A 14,862-nucleotide genomic window follows, 5' to 3' on the forward strand; every position below is an offset into this window, starting at 1 on the left:
TATTAATATTTACCACCTAGTTTTACCTCTTCTAACTCAAGCATGTACTGTTCACCAATTATGTAAGGAAATAATGAGCAAATATGGAGTGCTAGAATGCGACCTAACGGAAGTATTTACAGCAATGATATTATTCTTTACAATTCCTGTCACTTCTGCAGCCATTTTGCAGCAGAAAGGTCATTTAGCAAATTAAAAATAATAAAAAATTATTTAAGAAATAATATGGGCCAAACTCGACTCCGACGTATAGTTACCGACTTATCGTTATCGTTAATAGCAATTGTCGTCCGACTTATCGTTAATAACTCCGACTTATCGTTAATAGCAATTGAAAACAAAACCGCATCAAGCCTGGATTTAAACGAAGTCATTGATACTTTTGCGAAAACTAAAGCTAGGAAAAAATTGTAAATATAATTGTTATTTAGTCAGTTGGTAGGCCCGACCTTTATATAATAAACCCTCGAATCTTCTCTATTTCGTTTTATTAGCCAAACCTACACCAAGTATTAATTGTAATTTATGTTGTTACTGTTTAATATTCTTATTACCTCCCTGCAGTGCACAAAAAAGAGCTTTTGTAGCTTAGCATTTTTAAAGTATTTGTATATTTCATATTTTTATTTGATAAAACCTAATCAGTTTGATAAAAAGCAGTGGGGTCCAATTTTTTAATTTGCCCCAGGGCCCTTGGTTACCTAGCTACGCCACTGATTGTACTGCCCCTATATATGGGAATAAAACAGATTGCATAGCCAGCCAAATCCTCACCTTAAGCACTCACTTCGATCCCATAGAACACCTTTGGGACGAATTAGAGAGCAGATTGCATAGCCAGCCAAATCCTCACCGTAAGCACTCACTTCGATCCCATAGAACACCTTTGGGACGAATTAGAGCGCAGATGACACAGCCAGCCAAATCCTCACCGTAAGCACTCACTTCGATCCCATAGAACACCTTTGGGACGAATTAGAGCGCAGATTGCATAGCCAGCCAAATCCTCACCGTAAGCACTCACATCGATCCCATAGAACACCTTTGGGACGAATTAGAGCGCAGATTGCATAGCCAGCCAAATCCTCACCGTAAGCACTCACATCGATCCCATAGAACACCTTGGGGACGAATTAGAGCGCAGATTGCATACCGTAAGCACTCACTTCGATCCCATAGAACACCTTTGGGACGAATTAGAGAGCAGATTGCATAGCCAGCCAAATCCTCACCGTTAGCACTCACTTTGATCCCATAGAACACCTTTGGGACGAATTAGAGAGCAGATGATATAGCCAGCCAAATCCTCACCGTAAGCACTCACTTCGATCCCATAGAACACCTTTGGGACGAATTAGAGAGCAGATTGCATAGCCAGCCAAATCCTCACCGTAAGCACTCACTTCGATCCCATAGAACACCTTTGGGACGAATTAGAGCGCAGATGACACAGCCAGCGAAATCCTCACCGTAAGCACTCATTATAGAAATTTTGCTTTGCAGTTCTCTGAAAGTTAATTATGCTTTTCCCTCAGTTTTATGCAAAAAATTAAACATTGTAAACCTTATCCCGTTTTATCCAACCCAGGTATGCTAAAACGAGATATGTAAGAGTTTGGAAATTAATTTTTTTTACTATTTCACAGTCATTAAAATTAGTTTAAAATATGTTTTTTGTGTGCTTCAATAAATGCTGTAGCTACAAAGAAAATAATGTATGGTTTTCCTTAACAGATATTCCGTACTAAATAAAAACAATAATGGTATCCCGTTTTGTCCAACTCTCCCCTACATATATACATGAATGTTAAAACTCTTCAGAGTTATAACACGGTGGATAAGAAGAAAGCTAAGGTTATAACCCATTGGGTTTAAAGAGAAGATGTTGTGGGAACTTACGTCGACCACTACCATCTGTATCTTGGATATAATAAGTATTCTGTCTTTGTTGGGTTGAGATGCGTATACGTATCTGTCAGCAACATTGATAGCCGCTCCCCACGAACAATTCAGACCGCGGTCACCACATACATATTCTTGGGTACCCGGTATGACATCAGTGCTTTGAATCTGGTGGTAGAGTCGGCAATTGTCCGGCTCATACACAGATACTCCCCAGTCATGGAAGGCAAAGAACCTGTGCCCCGCTGTGTGGGGCATGGCTGCAAAAGAACAAAAGGAAACCGCAATTAATTAATTTCAGCTTGAAAAACTAAGCACAATTAATAGAGGTCCACAATTAATATTTGAATAAGAGGATTTCTCCACTCTCCGCACTTTCTGCCTTTCCGGTATCATGGTTTCGAGAAATCTTGCTTTTCTGCAATACACTTTCTCCAGTATACACTCTTAGAGATTCATCAGAAAAAATAGTTCAACATTTTTTTAAAATTGTTATTTTACCATATGGAAACAAAACAGTTAACAAACCATAAATAAGATGTAATCAAACTGATTACTGTGAGAAAAAACGTTTATCAACTGCTTTCACCTAATACTATTAAACAAGCAGAATTTTATCGTACCAACTAATCTCTCCTAGTGAAGTCACTTATATCTTTGCAGCAACGTGCATATTATAGTCGAGAGGGCTTATCTGTTAGTCTCATGACCGACAGAACAGGGGTTCGAGTCCCTACGTTGACACCACAATATTTCCTCCATCCCCTTCAAGACATGAAGAGTTTCTCACTAATTTGTCTCTCCAATGCCCATTACCTAACGATAAGCTTAGCTCCTATGTCCAGTTAAATTTCCTTTTTATGGTTTTGAAACCATGCTAGTAGTCAATGGTAAAATAACCGTATAGATTTATGTTCATGATTTTATATACATGCTTGTTGTAAACGGTTTCAAAACCGTAAATGTGGAAAATGTTCTTTACCTTAAACTTTATGGTTAATCGGGTGGACACACAGCTGCCGGTTATTTTACTATAATTTTAGACTTAAATCTTTAATGGTGTAGTGCAACATTTTAATGAAACGTTCCATCAAAGAGAAGAAAACGAAATATTTTCCCAAACCATGGTAATTGAGTGGGAAAAAGTGTGGAGAGTTGGAAAATCGTGTAATCTTCATATGCCTATTCAAATTTACGAAGAGTTAGGGAGAAAAGAACTGATTAAAGTTAATAAGTTTATTAGACAAGAGGGCATGGAACTATCTTTTAAGTTTCCTCCTCGTTTAATTTGGATGGTTTTAATCCCCGCTTTACTTTTACCGACCTCAATAGGTCTCAGGTTTGTCACTAAAATATGTACTCATACATTGAATACTTTTTTTTAAAATAAAGATTCTAAGCATGCATACATAATATAATGCACTGTATTTCAGTGTGGATTGTTCACGAAAGGAAATAATGTGTCGGCTTTTGAATGAGTCAGGAACTGTAGAACCAATACTGGTGGCATAAAAAATTACATAATCTTGTTAAAAACATTACATTAACGGCTATATCGATCATAAGAGTACTAGTTTTAGATATTCCATGCTAACTATTTTTATTTGCCAAACAAACCATGATTCTTAGTAAGCGATTTCTTCATTTATCTCATCGGCATGAAAATAGAATATATCTTTCAATCTTTTGTATGATTTCGAAATATTGTTCACTACTAATATATTGATTGTTTACTTTTTTTCACCCCGTGCGAAGAACGGGTATTCAGCTAGTGCAAAATAAATATGTAATAATATAAAAAAAATAAGCATTTTACAAACTACGTTTTTCAAGTGTACTACGAAAGAATAAATTATTCTGTCAGACCAAAATCGAAAATCGTTTTTCTTCTCTGAAAAGAACATGTTGGCTACTAATTTTTATCATCTCTCAATATTCTTGTTTTTTTTTTTTTTTTTTTTNTTTTTTTTTTTTTTTTTTTTTTTTTTTTTTTTTTTTTTTTTGGTTGTTTTTTTAAGTAAGGACCGTTTTAAAATAAAAATCAAACGAAAGAAAATTTTCAAGAAGCAAATTTATTTCCAGATTCTACACACGTTTCTCTTTTTTTTCCAGCATAGTTGACAAGTTTGTTTAAACACTTATCATACTTGACAACTAGATTTAGAATATCCTCTTCATATAAATTTTCCGCCTGCTCCGTTAGCCAAAAGGTCCTGGCCGTTTTTATGTTTTAACTGTAGTGATTGCTACCAAATTGATGTTTGAAATGTCGGAAAAGATGACAACCACTTAGCGCAAGATCTGGTCTGTAGGGAGGGGTGGTCCAAAACTTCCTAACCAAAAGAGTTCAATAAAGCTGGGATCTGTGCTGCGCAGAAAGTCATTGTCATAGAGTAGCAAAATTCCCTGTCAGCATGGCAGGGAATTTTGCTACTTCACAGATCGTAACTTAACTAATCTAAGTGTGAATGTATGTAGCAGACTTTTTTTTTTTACCGACAAAAAACGCATCACTTACCGTATCTCGTGCTTGGTGGGTTACTTGTTAAATTTAAACATTTTAAAGCACAGATCTGACAGTACAATTTACCTACACAGCTGCAACTGAGCACAGTTGTTCTCAAGGAATGCCGGGGCACGACACAAACACTTGCTGCGACGCAAGCATCACCTATTAATGTACACGATAAAACGGCCCTTACTTAAAAAAAAACCTTGTACAGTTTGTCTAAGCTACGAACTCCTCCCGCCACAAAGTCTGAAGCTGTCTGGAGCTATGGAAGCAAGAATACCTCATTTTAGGGAAGGTAGCTTTATTCTAGGACTAACATAATAGTTCGAAGAAAGAGATTCCCAATCTCTCGCCGACCCGCGCCGAAATCAATCCAAAACAGTGATCCTGCACCCCTACTTGAAATTGTCATACCTCGTTACCATAGTCACGGCCACAGATCCAGACGAATGTTTGGAGTAGTTAATATTTTAGACAAACTATAAAAATATTTGTTTACTAACCGTTATCATTAATACAAAAAGATTATTTCATTTAAGAAAGATTGTAATACTTGTCGTCGGTTGATCCTGTACAACTAAAGAGCTAATGTCTCTGGATACTCCTGCAGGATTGCTGGCAACACACATGTAAGCACCCGTGTCACTGTAAGTGATCTTTCCAACAACCAATGCCGTACTGTTGCCTGAAAAGAAAAAGTCTTTGTATAAATCAATGAATATTTAAGTGAGGACAAACAAAACCCAGGAAACAGAGAGAATAGAAAACACCCCAACCAATTAAACTGGTTTTAACTTCCTTCCTCAGGACGGTAATTTTCTATACAAGTTATCCTTGAATGTGTTTAATTTTTCTTCTTCATTTTTAAGAGAATTTATCAAGGGACATGATTATTTCTTTTCTAGAACAAGCTTTGAACAGCTGAACTATTTTTAAGTTTACTACTGTCAACCCAAGTTGATGGTTTTCCGTTGATGGACTATCAATAATTCTATCATGAACCATTATATTTTTTAATGGTAACCAACATAAGTAACCATCACTCCAATGTAGGAACTCGGACTGATTTATGATGGTTCAACATAAAAAAAGTAAATTGTTTTTATGATATATTCCTGATAACTGACATGGAAATGTACAATGGGAACCATCATGGACTGTTGGTTCATGAGTATCAAACTTTTCCTTAAATTAAATCATCATAGTATTAAAGTACCATTTTCCAACATTTGGATAGAATGATGGTTCATGGAATAATGGAAGTTTGTTGGCATATCAGATACCATCAAGAACGCGTAATTGAAAATGTTGGATGATGGTGACTATCAAATGATGTTGAACCATCACGAATCGCACTGAAACCAACATAAACCTTTTTTGATGGAAGCCATCAAGAATTTTGACTCGGAAATATTCAACTCCGTAGCCTTGTAGTTTTGGACAAAACAAAGAAACTCCTGAATCAAACAGTGGAACAAACTAGCTTTCACGTAGAGTTTATAGATGGAACAAACCCACATTTGTGTTATATGGAGAGGAAAACCACAAAGTCCTACCAGATTCGTTTAGTGGTCGTACAAATATTTTAATAGCACATGGAAGAAGTTTGGAACGATGACAATGCTTATTTAAGGCAATCACTCTTTATCAGGGCAAAAAATAATTAAAAATAAAAGTAAAAATTAGCTGTGCAGATAAGGGATTTCGACATCATCAGAAATTAGCTAATAAAATATACAGCTTACAACTGCCAGAGATGATATAACTTGTCAAAATAAGCAACAGTTACAGTACAATGCGGGGTCGCAAAGCAAAGGACCTCTAGTCAAAATTCTTGATGGTCTCATCAAATAATTTTGATGGTTTATGTAGGTTTCATTGCGATTCATGTTAGTCCAACATCATTTGATGGTCTCAATCATCCAACATTTACCATTATGCTTTCATGTTTTTGATATGCCAACGAACTTTCATCATCAGCTACTTTAATACATTATAATGGTTAACCCTCATGAGAATTTTGATTGTCATGGACCAACAATCGATGATGATCCATGATGGCTCATGAGGGTTCCAACTATACGTGTCCATGATGGTTTAATGGGAATTCTTGTTGGCTCTCAGGAATGAACCATCAATACAATTTTTTTATGTTGGCCCATCATAAATCAGTCCGAATTCCTACATTGCGGTGATGGTGGTTCATGATCGTTCCAACATTTGATTTTTGAAAACTATGATGGCAATTTCTGATGGTTCAACTTGCACAAACCATCAAAACAAGTTGCTATTCTTATGTTGGAACATCATAAATCAGTCCGAATTCCAACATTGGGGAGATGGTTACTTAGGTTGGTTACCATCAAAAATATAATGATTCATGATGGAATTATTGATAGTTACCATCGTGATTATGTTGGTCCATCAATGGAAAACCATCAAACATTTTCGCTTTGAATGAGTGTCATAGAAAAAGGATAAGTGTCACCAAATATGCAGCGATATTCGAAAAAGGTGCTAAAGAATCGTACATGCGGCAGTTAGGGAATTACCAGATATCTTACAAGCTCTGCATGATTCTGTACGACGCCTGTGTAGCCTGTGTTGGTGGTCATTCATTTCAGCATTTGTAGTAAAGTTTTTAGAAACGTAGATGTGTCTTTATCTAGATAGCAACCTTACTGCATTCTCCATTTTTACCAAGCAGGTTGCTGGTGCTCCTTTTCTTTCCGATCCCCACATTAAGTGAAGAAAGCTTCCAGTGCCGAGTATTAGCTTTTTAAATTGATAGATTCGAGTTGAATACTTACCGATGATGGTGTACTTCTCGGAACCCATTTTTAATTCCTCATCATTCTTCAGCCAGTACACTCTGGGTTGAGGGACTCCAATCACGTGACACTCCATTTCTGCCAATTCACCGGGAGCCCTCGACTGAAGTTTTGGTACGACATGTACTTCTGGTAGAGCTAAAACAGAGAGCATCAATATAAGAAGTAAATGTAGTTTGTCTGCGGTAAGAACTCCCCCAGTTTGAGGCAGTCTGCTGCTATGGAAACAAGAATAGCGCATTTCGGGGAGGGCTAACGCAATAGACAGAAGAAAAAGATTCCCTTTCTCTCGTCGACCCCGGCCAAAACCTGCCCTAATCAATGACCCCCACACCCCTACTTGAAATAGTTATACCTCGTTATAATAGTCACCCCCACGGGTGCAGACGAATGCCTAGGGGAAGTCTAGGGTACAAACTGTAGGCGTCACTGATTTTTATCAGTCGGTGATTTTTATCATCCTAGGACGAGCATTCATTTTTGTCACCCGTGCACGATGAACTGTTATCAATTTTTGTGTGGACTTCAACAAGTTCACAATAAGCACTTTAGACATTGTATATGGAATGTAAGGCTGGATGGCTATAAACAGTACTATATATATAGATAAAGGATTTTTAAATTTTTTTTGCTCCCTTACACTATTGCCTCGATATTTTTTGCTTTGGCTACATTAATACAATATTGGAAAGCACTTCGTTTTGCAGATATAATCGGGTGAGCTGATGAATAGATTATATCTTTTCATTATTTTGTTTTCCGGCTTTTTTTATGTTTTTTTAAGTAAAATTATAAAAAATGTATATTTTATTTTTATATATTATTTTCTTTTCTTTTCATTAATCTTTATTACATCATTTTCCCTGTTTTCTCCATGTTTTTAACTTGTTTTAATAGTTCTATATAAGAGCAGCTTATGCCCAATAAATATAACTTATTATTTTCTTATTTTTCCAAATTAATTTTCTCTGTTTTCCTCTTTTTTCCTTTTATCCTTTTTGTCTTTATTGATATATATAAGTTCAAAATGAAGATAAAACGGATTAATCGTTAACTTTTTTGCGGATATATTCGTGTGGGCTGATGAAAAGATTATATCTTTTATTTTACGGATTTTTTAAAAAATTTTTATCCCCCCCCCAGTTGTTTGTTATTTCTTTTTATTATTATTTTTCTTCCCCCCTTTTTTCATATGTACGTAACTTTCCTTTGTTTAATCTTCTCCATTTTGAACTTATCTAATGAGTTCTGTTTACTTGTAGCTTATGCGCAATAAATGAAACTTATTGTTTTTCNAGTAGAGGGAACCGTCCACAAATACCTGGGAAACCTGCAAAGAAAGAGAACGGATTCATCTCATTCATCTTTTCAAGGTCTATTTTTTTAACATTTGAAAGTACGCTGATGTGTTTCATTTTCGATAACACTTAACATCGTTTCTAATTAATTGTTTTTGGTAATTTAAATTATATGTATATGATAGTGGTCAAAATCTTTTTTAATCAATTATAATTATAAAAAAATACAATTTTTAAGTGCAAGAGTTAAGGAGATGGGACCCCTACTTTATTTAGAAACTAATAATCACAAATTGCTCAAAGGTTAATTTTACATTTAGTCTGTATGCATGTGCTACATAACTATGCTCCAACGACCATTCGTCACAGCGACAATTCATTATGCCCAAATTGTAGTGAGACAATCCGTCGTGAACACAATTCATTTCAGTGACAATTCCTCGTGAGCATAATTCGTCGCAAAGGCAATTCATCAAATTCACGAATCGTTGCAAGTACAAACCGTCGTGAGCGCAATTCATTTCAGAGACAATTCCTCGTGAGCACAATTCGTCGCAAAGGCAATTCATCAAATTCACAAATCGTTGCAAGTACAAACCGTCGTGAACACAATTCATTTCAGAGACAATTCCTCGTGAGCACAATTCGTCGCAAAGGCAATTCATCAAATTCACAAATCGTTGCAAGTACAAACCGTCGTGAACACAATTCATTTCAGAGACAATTCCTCGTGAGCACAATTCGTCGCAAAGGCAATTCATCAAATTCACAAATCGTTGCAAGTACAAACCGTCGTGAACACAATTCATTTCAGAGACAATTCCTCGTGAGCACAATTCGTCGCAAAGGCAATTCATCAAATTCACAAATCGTTGCAAGTACAAACCGTCGTGAGCGCAATTCGCCGTAGCGATAATATGCTCCAACGACAATTCGTAGCAGCGACAATTCATAGTGCGCAATTTGTAGTGAGACAATTCGTCGTGAACACGTGTTGCAGAGACGCGTGTGCATCGTGAGCACAATTCGCCGCAAAGGCAATTCGTCATATTCACAATTTGTTGAAAGTGCAACTCGTCGTGAGCACAATTCTTCGTAGCGATAATTTGTCGTGAGCACAATTTCCTACGGTTTTAATGAAATGTACCTTAGTCTAGTAATTATAGCAATTCTTCGGAAAAATTAATACTAAATGTATTTTTTTCAGCAAAAAGCTTTGTTAAGTCTTTTTAAATGATACCTGAAAACTCCCTTAATCTCATCTGAACGCTTCTCCTTTTTTTTCTGAGCGAAATGGGGGTGATTTGAGGGCGAGGAATGAATTTCTTTCAAATATTCAAGTGAGGCATTATTTCCGATTTATTTTTACGCTGCATTGAATAAATCCTCCCTGGTAGACGGATCATGGGTTAGAGCCCTCTTGCCGTCAAGCTAACCGTGTGAGTTATTCGTGGTTTTCCTTTCCATGCAACGCAAATGCGGGTTAGTTCCTTTAAAAAATCCTCCACGAAGGCAAAATTCTCCCAATACTTGATCTAGGTGTTTTCTTGTCTTCTGGATTGTGTTCAAAATTACAAGGCTACGGAGTAGAACATTAGTAGTCGTAAACTCAAAAAGCCGGGTCGGCTGTTTAACGACGGTTATAAAAATAAAATAAAATAAAAAAATCGTGTCAGTTATAAAAAATGACAAGAACGCCCTTAATATTATGAAAATATTCTGCTTTTAAGTCAATTTTCTTTTTAAAAAAATAGAGACTAAGGAAAAAGTTCAGATGTTAAAATTGCAAAAATGCCACTAAGGTTTCTAAAAATTGTACACAAACAAATAAATATATATTTTTTGAGAAACTTAAAACCTATTTATTATATTTTGTTGAAGTTCTCTACTTTTAATAATGGAATACAGAATTTGATGATTCATTCTATTAAAAAAATTTTCTTTAAATATTTATTCATTTGTTAATTTTCCTAAAAAAAAGTTGGCAATGGAAGTGGTTAATGCAAATGAGAGGTATTTTAATTACTTTTATCTCCTCGTCGTTAAGCACTGATAGATCCATGTCATTTCGTCTCCAAATAATTGGAGGCGGTGGAGTTCCCGTGACGTCACACTTCACTTCCACGTTATCCCCCACTCTGGCTGTCACGTGATTTACCTCCAGAGCTTTATCCAGAGAAACCACAGACACACCTGGAAATTTTTTTAAGGAAAAAGGAAAAGTAATTGTATTAAAATACTTTTGCAACACTATCTCATGCTCACTTATGAGGCTGTTATAAATGATGTTACACTTTTTTTCCTTATTTTAACGCCTCTGTCATAAATATTCATCAAATTCCCCTTGTCACATGTCATGCTACAATACATAAGCTTACGCATTTCGAAAACAAAGTGCTAACAAAAATATAATAATTTGAAATTATAACAATATAAAGAATATAATATTTATAAATAAAATACATGAACATAACAAATGAAATAACATCGACATATCACAAACAGCCATCAAAGGTAAAGCTCAACAAATAAGCAGTATGGAGAAGGAAACATAAAAGCTTTTTTTTAAATCCCCGCATGCAAAGGTTTTATTTTTAAGGAACTAAAAATCTTGGCTTTCGCCAATTCGACAATTTTAAACACTCTTTTAGTTTGCAGACCTATAAGATTTAAAAATGTCTTCTTCGGAATTCGTTTTTGGTCCTCAATCATCATTAGTCTATAGTGGTAGTATGTAGTAGTAGTATAAAGTAGTGGTAATACATACTATAATAGTGGTAGTTACTCCCCTGCCAGAATTTTATCTATGATAGAATTCAAGGAACGAATACCACTAGTTAATTTATGCTATTTATTTATTATATTTCGCTCATTCTTTCTTTTTTTTCTTTACTTATTGGCCTGGAGAATTTTATTTACTACACCGGATTTTTGAGAGCTATTTTGTGAGCAAATCAACTGCTCAATGTAGACCGCCCATCGATGTTGGGGATTTCATATCACGTCCTGGTCACCAATATGAAGAAAGGAGTTACCAATAATGCTAACTGAAGTCAATCATGAGGTACCTTTTGATAGATGAACTTAAGCGCTTCTTCGTGAATTTTATAAATTTTGTTTTCGTGTAAAATTTAGTAAATTTCGGCCGAGTGTTTCTTGTTGAAAGGGTTTCATAATTTTAGGAATTGATATTTTTCAGTTTATTATTCGAATCGCTCCATTGAGCGTCGATCTGGGAATGATGATCCGAAGTGTTCACTACACTATTATTATCACTCGAAACCACCCAACCGAGCCTGGATTTTATCGGCTCTTAAACCAACATTATATAAGAGTGGATTCCAAAAGCCACTATGCAATTTGAGCCAGCCCGCGCACTGGTCCATGCCATGGAGGAGAAAGCTTGAACCACTAGAATATATTTTCAGATGACTCTAGCAGCAAAATAACTTGGGCCCTCATTGGACCAATATTCACGAATCTTGGCTCAATAACTGTTCAAAAAGCCATTATTTTCCCAATATTAGCCCTAAATAGAACAGGCCGATTTACCCGATATTTTGATATTTTAACTCCACTTTACAACCAATATCGGCCCTATATAGAATTATCAGATTCACTTGATATTTTATATTCATTATTCAGCCAATATAGGCCCTATATTGGTCCCATAACGGCCGATATTGCCCCTATATAGGACCGATATTTAAAAATCTAGGCATCCCAATATTGATTTCTTGGTGCATGTGCAAGTAGGACCCATATTGAGCCAATATTGAGCTCAACTGGGGCCAAGGTAAAATTGTTGCTAGGGTAATCGTTAATAACCCGAAGAAACCTTTGCATGCCAGGTTTTCGTTTAAATACACTAGAAGGGAAGCTTTATAATTCTTTCGATTTGATGCATAATGTGCTAAATTTTACTAGTGTTCTCACCTATACAAACAATATATTCAGTTCTTTAAAAATGTATGGATTTAACAAAATTAAAATTATTTTAAAAGTTTAAATTGGTATAAAAAGTGTCTCAACATCAATAATAGATACATGATAAGCCCGCTAAAATGTGCATTGTCATGAACGCACCAATTGTGCTAAATATGATATCGCGGTATATTTGCACAAATGCACCGATCCGCCATTGGTCTTACAATTTTTTAACGCAATGTATAAACGATGTGGTGAGGAAAAAAAATCTTGATCCATATGTGTATAAAAAAGAAAACCTCTATAAAACTAACATTCTCTGGAGATATTTGCCAATCAATAACAGTATGGTAAATTTTATGAAGATATGCGTACAAACAAAACAAAGGGAAGCTAAAAAAGCCGCCAAGGGAATGACGCCAACTTACTGTATAACTTACTAAAAGCCAGGTAAAACTCATTTATGTTGAGCCGGCCATCCTTATCGACATCATCAAAGAGTAACATGTCGGCCAGTATGCAAGAGGTGGACAACTGCCCCAAATGATCTCTCTCTGCAGCTTGCCACAGTTCCTCTGCTTCCAGCTGACCGTTGTTGTTCTGGTCATAGTGGGAAAACATTATGCTCACCAAATATTCATTGCCTGTTGGAAAACACCATTACTGTGATCCTTTATATAATAATTCATTTTTGGAAATCTTTTTATACAATTATTATTACAATTATAATGTGATTTTTTTTACGTTTCTCCTTATTAATGGAGAAATAGTACTATTTCTCCATTAATTTTCCGTTTCAATACCTAACTTTTTTTTTTAATTTCAATTACTGTTAATTTTAAATTATTTAGTTTTTAAAGATTCATGCTTAAAAAGCATAACTATAAACAAAAGAAACAATGTGGTTTCAAATAATATTAGACAAGCAATAATTGTTACGTCACTCTCATAAGATGAAAATTGACCCCACTCTCCCCTACTATTTCTCCATTAATTTTCCGTTTCAATACCTAACTTATTTTTTCTTAATTTCAATTACTGTTAATTTTAAATTATTTAGTTTTTCAGTTGGTTTTATTAATTATTAGTTAGTATTCATGCTTAAAAAGCATAACTATAAACAAAAGAAACAATGTGGTTTCAAATAATATTAGACAAGCAATAATAATATTAGTGACGCAATCTGCCAATGCTATTATGTTCATTCTGATCATTGAGTTCATCTGAGATACGGAATAAATAATAGTTAACGATAAAGAAAGTGCAAAACTATCCTTTTTATTAATTTTTTCAATGAAAGCTATAAGCTAGCAAATATAATTGAAGTAATCTTTAAAATAATTGATAGGAGGAAAATCGTCTGCGGTAGCCTCATTTTTATCAATGGCGAGTTTTATGGAGAGAAAAAAAGCATTCAGACGAGAAATATAATAAAGTTAAAAAGCGGGGGGAGAGAAAAACTAATAATATCCGAGAAAATATGCCATCAGCCATCCTGGATATTAATATGGCTTTCTGAATATTTCCCAATATTAAAGATGCGTTCATGGTACAAGCATAGGATATTGAGGAAAAGTTGAGGATGTTTTTTAACAAGCCATTTGCTCTAATTTTTTTCTTTTTTTAAATTCTTGCTGTCGGCTGAACTCTTAAAAAATGCAGAAAATGGACAACTTAAGGAATGTTTTTTCCCTTTCATGACCGAAATCAAATAAGTAGGGTGACTAGCCGGTGTTAATAAGATCTTTGTAATACATAAAAATAAAAACTAATTACGAAAAATTTTTCAATGATAAGTACGGCGTGGGGATTTGATTATCGTCCATGTCAACATTCATCGATTTGAAGATGACTCTAGTAAGTATAAAGTCAACATGTTTTATATACTAGTGAATCGGTATTTAATATTTATAGTGGTAGTTACGTCATACAGGAAGTTTCAATTTTAAATGCATTATATTTGTCTGAACAAAGATTCTTTTTTTTAAATTCTACCACGTCTAATGTGCGTAGAATAGAGCAGATTGTCACAGATCTCGTTTAAAGCTTAGAAGGTTTACACGTAAACCGTATTGCAAACCTTTTTAGGATTACATTAAACGGTTTTTGCTGAGTGAAAATAAACCTTATTTTGCTATCTGGGTTTGTGGTTTATTTTGTTGAAATGCAAATTGAAAAAAAGGCGTTATATTGTAAACAATAAAAGCATAATAATATTTGATGTCGCTCTTTTTCAAACTTAAGATCTGGTTTCTTAGGACAAGCGCCTTATCTGGGCGTCAGCGGGACGTCAACGTCCCGCTGACGCCAACAAAATACTGGTTTGTTAGCTCAAGGCCTGGTTTCTTAGGACTAGCGCCTTATCTGGGCGTCAGCGGAAAGTTGACGTAGA

General features: G+C 35.1%; 1 protein-coding gene across 1 annotated transcript in view; it reads right to left on the minus strand.

Moving 5' to 3' along the window:
- Positions 1 to 14,862, minus strand: part of LOC107448499 (follistatin-related protein 5) — a 43,265-nt gene that overhangs the window by 11,607 nt on the left and 16,796 nt on the right. The window contains exons 6-11 of the mRNA XM_071178312.1: positions 12,899 to 13,114; positions 10,570 to 10,736; positions 8,529 to 8,566; positions 7,225 to 7,457; positions 4,968 to 5,099; positions 1,900 to 2,162 (exon numbers count right to left, since the gene is read on the minus strand). Of these exons, the coding sequence (XP_071034413.1) occupies positions 1,900 to 2,162; positions 4,968 to 5,099; positions 7,225 to 7,457; positions 8,529 to 8,566; positions 10,570 to 10,736; positions 12,899 to 13,114 (1,049 nt within the window). The remainder of the gene's footprint in view (positions 1 to 1,899; positions 2,163 to 4,967; positions 5,100 to 7,224; positions 7,458 to 8,528; positions 8,567 to 10,569; positions 10,737 to 12,898; positions 13,115 to 14,862) is intronic.

This window comes from Parasteatoda tepidariorum, chromosome 3 (assembly GCF_043381705.1).
Source record: "Parasteatoda tepidariorum isolate YZ-2023 chromosome 3, CAS_Ptep_4.0, whole genome shotgun sequence".
NCBI lineage: Eukaryota > Metazoa > Arthropoda > Arachnida > Araneae > Theridiidae > Parasteatoda > Parasteatoda tepidariorum.